General features: G+C 40.1%; 1 protein-coding gene across 1 annotated transcript in view; it reads left to right on the forward strand.

Moving 5' to 3' along the window:
* PRKDC (protein kinase, DNA-activated, catalytic subunit) overlaps positions 1-12,305 on the forward strand; it is an 80,275-nt gene that overhangs the window by 49,288 nt on the left and 18,682 nt on the right. The window contains exons 61-69 of the mRNA XM_065751955.1: positions 596-727; positions 1,897-2,076; positions 6,009-6,217; positions 6,686-6,824; positions 7,424-7,612; positions 8,064-8,288; positions 8,912-9,020; positions 9,672-9,786; positions 11,602-11,791. Coding sequence (XP_065608027.1) covers positions 596-727; positions 1,897-2,076; positions 6,009-6,217; positions 6,686-6,824; positions 7,424-7,612; positions 8,064-8,288; positions 8,912-9,020; positions 9,672-9,786; positions 11,602-11,791 — 1,488 coding nt within the window. The remainder of the gene's footprint in view (positions 1-595; positions 728-1,896; positions 2,077-6,008; positions 6,218-6,685; positions 6,825-7,423; positions 7,613-8,063; positions 8,289-8,911; positions 9,021-9,671; positions 9,787-11,601; positions 11,792-12,305) is intronic.

A 12,305-nucleotide genomic window follows, 5' to 3' on the forward strand; every position in this document is an offset into this window, starting at 1 on the left:
GCTGCTTTTTAACAACTATTTTACAAAAGTTTTATTACATTAGGTTTAAGTTTGACTAAGAAGTGGTTCTTCCAAATATCCTCCTTCCTTTCCCTTCTTATCCCACTGTGAGAAATAAAACAGTCACTCATGTTACTTTGCTCATGTTTGGCCAGGCTCTGAGAACCTTCATCTAATCGAATGGTGTGACTCAGCTGGCAGACAGTAATTTACTACACTGTAATAGCTCGCTGGCTTTCAATAGTAATTATTCTGTTTTTTAAAAAATATATATTAAAAAAACCAAACACTTCAGTATTATGTGTGTGGAAGCAGGAACTACAGGGCATTAATATTAAAAGTTAATGGCTGAAGTAACTCTGTGGAAGAGGCTTTGGAGTTCTTGACTAGGATTATTTTGCATTTAACTATATTTCAGGTTTAAAGTATTTGTTTAATAATCATGACAGAAGCTTATAGAACACTTCAAAAATACTCTTGCTTATTATGTCTTGTCCAGATACATCTCTTTCTAATTAATAAGACTTTTTTTTTTAACATGAGCAATGCATTTCAAATGAATTGCTCATTTATTTATTGTTTTTAACATGAGCAGGAGATGAAATCTGAGCTGAAGATGAAGTTTGATGGCCAGGTTACTTTGTACAGAAGTTACCGTGTAGGAGACCTTCCTGACATCCAGATTGAGCACTGCAGCCTGATTGCCCCTCTACAAGGCCTCGCCCAGGTCTGTCTGCTTTTCAAATGCCATTTTGAAGTTGTTTATTTTAGTAGGAACAACGATATGTGGTTGGGCAACTGCTTTCAAAATTGAGTTGTTGTTTTCCTGTCAGCCACCATGATGTGCTTTCAAAGAGCCTGTTTTCAGGGACAGTGTTTCTCCTACCCCTGAGCTGGTGTGGTGAGAAGACAAGATGCCTTCTAAGTTGCCTCACCTGAGCAATTGAACACAAAGGAGCTGAGATATCAGCTGTCATTGCCTCTGAGTTCCTGGGCTTGAGAAACATTGTGGTTTTTAAGTGACGTTATTGGGAAAGAACGTCTTGCTGCATAATAACAAAATTGTCACTTCCGTTCTGTCACATGACTGCCGTGGTAAAAGTAAAGGTGAAGTTGCTGTAGATGAACTGGACATAGACAAGTCAGTAAAGCTGATCCAATATTCCTCCTTATCTGGGAATGGCAGAAACTATAAGCTGAACTTTTATTTTGCAATGTTTGAGAAGTCACAGTATTCCTTATTATCTTTGTATTTAATTCCTTTTGATGGTCTCTTATTTCTGTTAGAAGGGTGAAGTAGTGCAATCATGAGTTATCCGTACAACATTAGATCAAGAATCAGACCAAACACCAGTCCTGTGATAGACCAGTGTATGGGATTGTAGTACATTTGCAAGTGTGTTTCTAGGTTGAAGAAATGCCTTTAAATCTCAGATGACACTATTTATGTCCATATATCTCTCCCTACTAGCTCAGTGTTTGGGGCTGGATTTTCCTCACATGTTGATGTCTTCTGAGGTTTTTTATTTCTCCTGAGGCCTTCTTCACTGACTGTGATGATGTCCATAAGATGATGTTGAGTAACTGATTCCTGTAGCAGGAATTGTGAATATGTAAAAACTTTAAATTCTTTCCTGACCACTAATACCCTGGCATGAAACCTACATTTGTCTTCCAGTTCATGTAGAAGAACTAAGACAGTTTGAATTTGTTGTACAGAAAGTTTGAAATCATTCCTAGTATAGAAGCTGGGCACACCAGAGCAATTTTTCTACTCTCAAACAGCATCCACATAGGAGCCAGGTTACAGGATGGTTCATGTTTCTTAATTTAATTATTACTTTACTGTGCCGCAGCAGAATTCAGTGACTGTATTGCTTTTCTTATGATTTACAGAGAGATCCAACATTTGCAAAGCAGCTTTTCAGCAGTTTGTTTGGTGGAATTTTTCATGAGGTGGAAAAATCTAAAATTCCTTCAGAGAAAAAAGTCATCATCCAGAAGCTGCTGAAGAACTTCAATCATTTCCTTAGTACAAGCCTTTCTTACTTCCCACCATTCATTGCATGCATCCAGGTAAATCTTAGTCTGTGACATGAAAGTAGTGGAATATAATGAAATGAATCTGTCTCAGCGTGTGATAAAACCAGCAGTAGATGTTACTGAAATATAGGCAAAGGTGGATGTAGTACTCCAGACGTGGCCTTATTGTGGCAGAGTAGAGGGGCAAAATCACCTCTCTTGACCTGCTGGCCATGCTCTCATTAATGCATCCCAGGATACCCTTGGCCTTCTTGGCCACCAGCTCACACTGCTGGCTTGTGGCCAGCCTGTTGTCCACCAAGACACCCAGATCCTTCCCCTTAGAGTTCCTTTCCTGCACACTGGCCCATAACCTGTATTGATGCATTAGGTTATTCCTCCCCAGGTGCAGGACTTTGCACTTGCTGTTGTTAAACTTCATCACATTCCTCTCCACCCAACTTTCCAGCCTGTCCAGGTCCTGCTGAATGGCACCACGGCCTTCTGGTGTGTCAGCCATTCCTCCCAGCTCTCCATCATCAGCAACCTTACTGAGGGTGGACTTCACCCCCTCACAGAATCACAGAATTGTAGGGGTTGGAAGGGACCTCTAGAGATCATGGAGTCCAACTCCCTGCCAAAGCAGCTCCCTAGCCCAGGTTGCACAGGTAGGCGTCCAGGTGGGTCTGGAACATCTCCAGAGAAGGAGACTCCACCACCTCTCTGTGCAGCTATGCCAGTGCTCTGTCACTCTTGCTGTGAAGAAATTCCCATGCACATTTGTGTGGAACTTCCTATGCCTCAGTTTGTGGCCATTTTCCCTCATCACCACACGCTGCAGAGAAGAGCCTAGCCTTGTCCTTTTGCCTCCTGCTGTTAAGTGTTTATAGATGTGGATCAGATCCCCTCTGAGTCATCTTTTTTCAAGGCAGAACAGACCCAGGTCTCTCAGCCTTTCCTCACAGGGGAGGTGTTCCACACTCTTTATCATCTTTGTAGCCCTCCGCTGGACTCTTTGTAGATCAATTGAAAAGGTTATGTAGATGTTGTGGAGCTAACATTTCCGTTTCTGGGAAGTGCTTATGGGGGAATACTTTAATATCTTGAGCACAGCAGTAGCTGTCGGATTGTTGTTAGCATCTCTTTTCATTTTTCAGCAGCACTTTCAATTAGGTCTTCTGAGGTAGTTGTCCAGCAGTTTTTACTAATGAGGGCAGGACTTGTTTCTGCCAAAGACTGAGTGGGTGTGCACTGCAGCTCCATCACTGAACAGTGAACTCACACCTTTCCGCTTTGTTTCTGTGTCCTTCTGTGCTTCTAATGCTATAAGAATATGCTGGCTTGGAACTGTTCATGAACTACATATTCTACCCCAAGTTTTAGAGGTTAAAAAAGCTTGTCCAAGCACTGTTACATAACTATTGTTGCTGTATTTAATGTTTCATGTCATCTGTGTTGATCTTAAAGCTGTATCTCTCAATCTTTTTTTTTTCTTTTTGAGTGACAAATAGTAGTTTCCTCTTTCTGTTACAGAAGTTTAGATTCTCTGATGTTAGATGTCATTCATAATACAGGAGGAATATCTAGTTAAGACTGGCTTTTCAAATAGTGACAAACTGCTTCTAAGTACTTGTGTTTACACATCTGAGAAACTGTAATTTGTTGTTTACTTTCTTCTGTGCAGCTGCATAAAAGGTCAAATTCTATGGGGATATTTCTGGGCTGTCTTGGTATTTTTTTGAGCCAGCATCTCACAATAGCTATCTGTTAATATTCCCTTTTGACATATTCCCTCATTCCCATTATTGGTGTTGAACTGTGCTCTCTGTTAGACTCTATTAAAAACGCTTTAGTGTGGGGCTACATTTTTACCTGAGAGATCAAAATTCAAAAAACCAGGTAAGTTATCAGTCAAAAATGTGGACTCTATAGCAGTCCCGGGAGCATCTCATTGTCATCCCTTCTGAACAAAAAAAGAACAGCAGCACATAGGCAATACTCAGTTTGTGTATTTCAGCATCCTGTGTTAACTGTGAGAGGAAGTCTTTCCCAACGTGGAACAGAGTTGATACTGTTTAGGAGAGAGGGCTGGGAGAGGAAGAGGGAGTGAGCGTATGTGGTGCAGAGGTTGCCACTTCTGTTGTCTTAGCCAGTTGGAAGCTGAGTTTCTCCTTCCTTTATACCAACAGCATAATAAAATTGGCTTGTGTCAGAAAGGCTGCCTGCTTCATTGCCACTTTCATGTATTTTTTCACTTAGTGGTCTTCTAACAGGTTAAAATCCCATCAGAAGAGTAACTTGATGATAAAAGGAACTGTTTCCATTTACAGGGATAATCTTCAAGTTGCCTGTGGTGCTCTGGGGTTGGCCTTCAGGACAGATTAAAAAGCAGCTGAAATACTGAGAAAGAAGCTAAATCCATAACATAAGTTTATACAGACTGTAGAAGTACCTAGCCTCTGAAGAACATATAACTGTATATAAATACTTCAGCCATCAGGCTGACTTGGATGCCATTCCTCCTTATCTTGAACATATGGTGCAAGCAGAGAGAGAACAAAACTCTGTGTGTGAAGCAAAGAACATTCTCTCTGCTTTTAGAAGATAAGAAATGATACAGTCACCTCCTTTGATGTAGGATGATGACTGTAAATTGTGAATCTGGGAGAGTATTCTCCAGATACTGTTTTATTTGCACAGTTCTTACACTTTTCCTATGTGGACTTGGTAAAGGGCTTTTAGTTTTACCTTAGCAATGTTATTTTAGATTTCTAGATTGTGCAGTTGGCTTTGCATCCCTGACGTAACCCCCTAAGAGTTGGCAGAGGAGGGATATATATGTATAATTTCTTATGTAGGAACATCTGAAACATGTAGCTGAAATTGCCTGAATAGCATCTGAAGCATATGCAGGCCCCTCATTGGGATCCACATGGTCTGTAAGACAGGAAGCTACCAGAAGCTGTTCTTTTTCTCTCTTGTATTGAGTACAGATAGAATTGGCAGGAGTCTCAGCAATGCAAAATGTGCAATGAATTTGCTTAAGCCAGATTCATATTCCAGTGTTTTTGTAGCAGTTCCCATTATCAAAGCAGTGTAGCTGAGTTGTTCTCACAGCCTCGTGCTGCAATTTCTGTGTAGTGATTTTTCATTCTGAATTCTTGCACATACCATCTTGCAAGAATCAAACATTTATTTTTCTCCTACAATTCGGTGCTGTTTCTGTAATGAAAGTTTTAATGCCTACCTGGGTCTCTACTAAAGTTATCTGTTACTTTACTGATATACTTGTCTGTATGGGTGATAATGATAAAATTATTAAAAAGAAACTTCAGGTTACCAGGAGGGTTTATCACCAAAAAAAAAAAAAAATTATTCTGTAGTTGAACCATTGTTCAAAATGGTAAGGATCTCAGAAATGCTGTCTTTAAATCAGGCAGAACTAGATGAGCACTGATAAATGAGTCTCATGAGAATCTTCATGCTTAAATGGGGTAAATGTGTGGCTAGCAGCTGAGTAGCAGGCATCACACTATCAGCCAAAAGAAGGGAAGATTCAGACCCTGAACGTGTTCATTTCTCTCTCATTTCTGCCACTTTCAGTGTGTTTGTTTAGAGAACTGTCTGCAAGATCTGTCAGATGTAGCAAGTTGAAGTGTACATACAGAGCAACTGTTCCTCATTACATCCAATTTCCTTATTTTGAGTCAGCTTCAGTCCTCATGCTGGAGAGAATGGTGAAGTGCTGGAGAGAATGGTGAAGTGCAGGAGCTGTTCTCTGCTGTTCTCTGTCCTAAGAGCAGCAACACAGCAAGAAAAGCACTCCCGTTTTTGTCAGAGTTGGGAACTTCTGGAGATTTTACTGCCTTTTTCGAGAGCTCACACTGTAAGAACAGGATAGCAGATGGGTGATCTGTGAAAGGTAGCTGCCAGCATCTATGCAGTATATATTAGACCAGGTAGACGACTGTTGTTTTGTCTTACAGGAAATTAGTTACAAGCACAGAGAGCTGCTGGAGCTGGATTCAGCTAGCGTGAGCACGAGCTGCCTTGCAAGCCTACAGCAGCCAGTAGGTATCCTTCTTCTGGAGCGTGCCCTGATGGCACTGTCCCCTGTGGAGGAGCCCCCATTAAAGCGGATGCGCGGCAGGACAGAGCTCCCCCCAGATGTCATCAAATGGATTGAGCTCGCTAAGTAAGTTCTTGCTTGAAATAAGTTACTCCTGGTCAGGTTTGCCCTGTGAAGAGCTGTCTCTTCACAGCTTCTGTGGGATTTCCTTTTAGTCTTTTCCTTTGCTAGAATTCAATATGCTTTTAATTTCTTGTCAGTTCATAACTATCTTTCAATTAGAGCAGTTAGATGTGCACCCTGGCCATGCTGTCACACTGCTAAAATCAGAAGCACCAGAACCTCTTATTTCTATCTTTCCAACTGCAGGAATTTCCAGTGTTCACCTGAAAACATCCCCTACAGGATGTCTGCTTACATATGTATTTATGATCTGATGAAAGAAATACGATACGGGCTTGTATTTTTTTAAAAAGTAATGTTATTGCTGATTGAACGTGTAGGGTTTTTGTAATTCTATTCTCAGTAGTTTACATTTGCTTTAATTTACCTCAGCTCGACTGATGAAAATATTTCCCTTTTCCCTATTGGTAGGCTTTACCGGTCCCTGGGAGATTATGATGTCCTTCGTGGTATTTTCAGTGGTAAGATTGGAACTAAGGACATTACACAGCAAGCATTGCTGGCAGAAGCAAGGAGTGATTATGCTGAAGCAGCTAAATGTTATGATGAGGTAAAACGACAACAAGAATTCTTTGTTTCATGAATCCTTCTCATGGCTTAAAACTAAGAAGCCAAAATTGAACATTTAGAGAACAAGCATATTGTTTAAAATGTCCTTCTGTTTTGTTGGATTGATGGCTGAGTCTGTAACAGCATGGGAACAGATGCCACAAGCAGTCACAACAGAGCAGAAGGAGTGCTGCTCTTTAACCGGTTGTTGCAAAGCTTCATGTCTGTCCTTACCTAAGCAGACGAGTAAAACTCCATAGGCATGGTACCTCTGTGAGAGCAAAGTGCCTGTTTTTGTGGCAGATCTCAGTTATTGTGGGTACAATTGAAGAAGAAACTCTTACCTTTCTTTAAAGATTTCTCAAAAAGGCAGGTTTACTGAGGATGGGTGTCTGAAATGTATTTGAATGTAAATACTGATAGTAAAAATACTGACTAGCTTCAATTTTCAGCATTTAATATTGCTGTCGCGTTCTGGTAAATGGACAAATGTTTTTATGAGAGGTGATTAATTATTCTGAAGTTACTGGTGACTTGGTCAGAAGTTGACAGGAGTTTAAACTCTGAGAACCTTCCTTCTCCCTTAAATTGATTCCTTAGGCACTCTCCAAAGAAGACTGGCAAGATGGGGAACCAACTGAAGCAGAGAAAGACTTCTGGGAACTTGCATCTCTGGAATGCTATGACCACCTCACAGAGTGGAAGTCTCTGGAGTATTGTGCTACTGTTAATATCGACAGTGGTAAACCTCCAGACCTGAGCAAAACATGGAGTGATCCATTTTATCAGGTGTTTACAAATCATTTTGCTATTGCACCATCATCTCTGCATGGATGTCCTACAGTAACGTGATTGTGGTTGGAATTCAGAGCTGTAATTTGGGTTACTTTAATTATGGAAGTTAGCAGAGATTCTGATGCAGAAATATTAGAAGCAGTTACTTCTGCTATTTTAGGATGTTTAATTTTGCCCTACAGTCCGTGGCTGATCGTACAGCACCAGGATTAACTATTGCTGCTACTGACACTGTTCTTCTCTTGCACATCTTGAAAGTTAGCAGATCACTGGTTCTGAAACTTGTGGAATTTGCTGAGTACTTCCTGGGCCTATCCGAAAAGGCTGCCTGTGATCTGTTTGCAAATTGTAATGTATCTTCAGGGAGTTGAAGAAAACAGTTCAAAATATGGTTGTGTCTATTTGATCTGCCACAGATAATAAAGTTGATGTTTTCACCTTCTAGGAGACGTATCTGCCCTATATAATACGCAGTAAGTTGAAGCTACTGCTCAGTGGAGAAAACGACCAGACTTTGCTGACTTTCATTGATGAGGCAATGAAGACAGAGCAGAAGAAAGCTCTGATAGAGATGCATTACAGCCAAGAGCTTAGTCTCCTTTACATCCTGCAAGATGATTTTGACAGAGCCAAATATTACATTGGCAATGGCATGCAGATCTTCATGCAGGTAAGAATCACTGCTACTCTTGATGTGATTTTTCTGTATGAACTTGACGAATAGTAAAACTTGTTGCTGTTACTGCTGCTAGATTATACTCTTCAGATAAATGCTAAAGTGCAGTGAAATCTAGGTGCTTTCTGATCATAAGACAAAATTTCCATTGTTCACTGCTTGCAGTGATGAGAATTGAGCGAGACAGTGGAACGCATCCTCCCCTTTCTCATTTGCTTTATTCTGCTGAGTTCATCTATTAGAAGGTTTTCAGAGTAATTGCGCAGAGAAATGGCAATTTTACTTACTTTGTCTTTTCAGAAGCCTATATTATTCCCAGGACAAACTGAAAACTAGAGTATTAAAATGGGAGGTTACAACTTCTGCCTATTACCAAGATTTGACTAGACTGTAGGACTGTCCAAACTCGGGGGACAGAGAGAGCAGCTCGAATATGCTTCTATACTTGTTTAAAGCAGACTTGTTCTCAAGTTACAGATCTATTAAATAACTCAAAGAAGATCTGATTGTAGAGCGCATTCTATAGTAGCATAAGATGAAAAGTTTGCAGAGCATTAAATAGACCATGTTCTAAGTTCTGTATGTGAAACCTTTTTATCTTCTCTTTTGCCTTTCAGAGCTATTCCAGTATTGATACTTTGTTATATCAAAGTCGAATGAGCAAACTGCAGTCTGTACAAGCTTTGACAGAAATACAGGATTTCATTAATTTTATGACCAAAACAAGTAAATCTTTTTTGTTTTCACTGTATCAAATAGTTCTGATTTTCTGAACTCCTGATTTGTTTCCACACTCAGGACTGAACTCCTGTTTGAAGGAGCATAGGTCTGGAATTTGTACTGTCGTCTTGACAGTAAGAACTATTGTAGTTGTATAAGAGAGGCTTCAAGGTAACGCAGTGTTACTTTGCAAAGCTTTATTAGCCTAGCTGTTAATAAAAGTATCTCGTTAAATGAGTAAGTAATGAACTAACGTTTTTGTTGGGGTCTCTTCTGGTAGAAAACAGCAATTAGCAAGGATAAAAGATGGATCAGATATGTTATTTATAGCTACTGTGGTTGGCATGAAATATAAATCCATGCATTTAAACATAATAATATATTAAATTTTCTTAACAGTTCTGCTGTATTCCAGCATACCTCTGTATGGAAGGTAGCTGCAGCTGGTGATTTGCAGTGATGGTTGACTTTGTCCATGTTGAATCTGCTGTGCTTCAGCAATGACCAAAAATACGAGAATGAAATAATACATTTAATGCAAATTCAGAAATGCAACTGCACTTTTGGGGGTTTGAATATTATATTTTGTTTGGATTTAGGCCTTTTCCATGCTGTTTGGATCTAGATGCTTTTAAAGTATTCCATGTTGATTTCTAGGTAACTTAGCTTCACGGGCTAAGTCCCTGAAGAGGCTTCTCAGAACTTGGACAAGCAGATATCCAGATGCTAAAATGGATCCCATGAACATCTGGGATGATATCATTACAAATCGGTAAGATGAGATTTTCAGTGAGCTTTAATTCTGTGTGCCTGTTGACTTCTGAGAGATGCTTTTTCTAACACCGTTTGTTTACATGGCAGGTGTCACAGATCCAGTGTATTCCTTTTCTTGAAGTGATCTTAACATCTTTATGATGGTTTGCTTTTTGTGGGACTAACTTGTGGTGAAAAGCAAAAGGAACTTCAGAAGCGGATGGGGAGTAACAATGTTTTGATAGGGAAGCAAGTGTTACTTTAGGCATTTTTTTGCATCAGCAACTACATACACTGTACAAAAATGCTGATGAGAAGTCAAGCTGTCCCACTTCAGCAGCCCTCGAACACACCCGCATGTAGTTGAGTAGGTTAGCTGTATTTAGCTCAATAAACCCAAAGGGCCCATCCGTTATGAATAAAAACGCTTACGTACTTTGTGGTCACTGCCAAAATTAGGGAGTGTGCAAGAGAAGCTGAGCCCTGTCACACTCCATACTTCTGATGTTTATCAGAGAGTTAATGACCTCTGCGGTGATCAGAGCAGTAATCTGCTGCACAACTGATGCTAGAAAGAACAAAGTTTCTCTAGAGGCTGTTTTGGATTAGCTCCAAAGAAACTGGAATGTTTTTTTCAAGTGTGAGCGTTTTCTGTTCTTTCCACGGTGTTCGTCTCCATCCCAATCCAGCCTTCCTGTGCAGGTCTAGTTTTTCACTTCTTGTGGGGACAGTTCCTTTAACAGCTCTTCTGATACCCTCTGTGCACTGCAATTTACTGTGCTGAGTGTCAGGAAAGCATGGATATAGAAATAGCTTATCCTAGATATTAGAAAGAATAGATGGTGTACTGCTTTACAAAGTTGCAAAAAGAATTGATTTGAATGGTTGTCAGTGTCTTAAACAGTTCTATGTGCTTTTAGAAAAACTTTTGTCTCATCTTAAATCAGTTAGAAAATACGTGCTTTTATTCAGTGCCAAGCCCTGCTCCAGAGTCCAATAGTGACAGCATGAGAGGGAATGGCCTCAAGTGGTGCCAGGGGAGATTCAGGTTGGATATTGGGAGACATTTATTCTCTGAGAGAGTGGTCAGGTGCTGGAATGAGCAGCCCAGGGAAGTGGTGGAGTCACCATCCCTGGAGATGATCAAGAAACATAGAGATGTGGTACTAAGGGACATAGTTTAGTGGGGAAACATTGGTGGTAGTTGGCTGGTTGGACTTGGATGGTCTTGGAGGTCTTTTCCAACCTTGGTGATTCTCTGATTTTTCTCCTACACTGAGTAGCAATCTCCATGATGAGAAATGCTATTAAATTAGATCAGATTAATTGTAGAATAAAAGGATTTAGCACTGGTTCGTGGCAATTCTGTTTTCAGAAGCTGAGTACAGTCACTGTTGTTTTTTTCTCCAATGCAGATTTTAAAGCGCTTTCCTTACATGTCTCAGCATTGTGAATACTGAATTGCAGCTTTGCATTTAATACAGCCTAGCATGCTTCTGTCAAGTTGGAAGAGAAGTTATGGCTCGGTGAACTTGGAAGTTGTAGTTATGCTTAAAAGAACAAACCAGCAAAAGATCTCACTCTATTTGTGGATATTTTCTAATACTTAAATCTCATTGATTAAAGATCCTGGAATGCTCTCAGGGTCAACCTGTCCCTGGCTGTTACTTTCAGACTTTTTGTGGAGTACATTTATCCTTTGCTGAATGTAATCACTATAATTTGCCATTCCTTCTTTGCTTTTTTTTTTTTTTTACTGTCAAAGTTCAATGTTTCTGAGTGTACATTCCCTTGCCTGAGTGCCAGAGCAATTTGTACTCTCGTCATTGTGCAGGTGTTTCTTTCTTGACAAGCTGCAAGAGAAATTTCTCTGTGATCAGGCCAATGATAGTATGGAGGTGGACGAAGAAAGTGGTGTTGGAGACCAAATTGAAGTAGATCAACAGGATGAAGATATTCACTCAATGATTAGAAGCTGCAAATTTAACATGAAACTGAAGATGATAGAAAGCGCCAGGAAACAGGTGACTGTACTGTCTGGTAGCTTCCAATTTTGTGAGAAAATATGAGCTGAAAACTTCCTAAGCCTACATGTGTGCATTTCTATAAGGCCAGAGCTTGTCTCTGCTTGATTCTCCTGTCTGGGTCATTTTAGAAGCTCAAGAAATTGAACTCTTTAGAGAAGGAAAACAACAGACAAATGTTAATTAAAAACTTAATGATTTGTCATTACTGGAAATGTGCCTGAAGGCCCCTTTGATCCACAGATGGTTTCTGACACTTAAGTGCAGATAAAGTATCTTCAGTCGTTAATGGATGGGATGCTTGCTGCCAAACAATATGCTCTTATTTACAAACGATCACTTCTATAAAAGAACACAAACCACACCAAATTCAGGTTGAATCATTTGTTTCAATCAAGAATGGTGAAACATTTTGAATCACAGAATGGCCTGGGTTGAAAAGGACCTCAAAAATCATTGAGTTTCAACCCCCCTGCTGTGGGCAGGGTCGCCACCCACTAGAGCAGGCTGCCCA

This window comes from Cyrtonyx montezumae, unplaced genomic scaffold, assembly GCF_038088225.1.
Source record: "Cyrtonyx montezumae isolate F1298 unplaced genomic scaffold, pur_monq_1.0 scaffold_8, whole genome shotgun sequence".
Classification (NCBI taxonomy): Eukaryota; Metazoa; Chordata; class Aves; order Galliformes; family Odontophoridae; genus Cyrtonyx; species Cyrtonyx montezumae.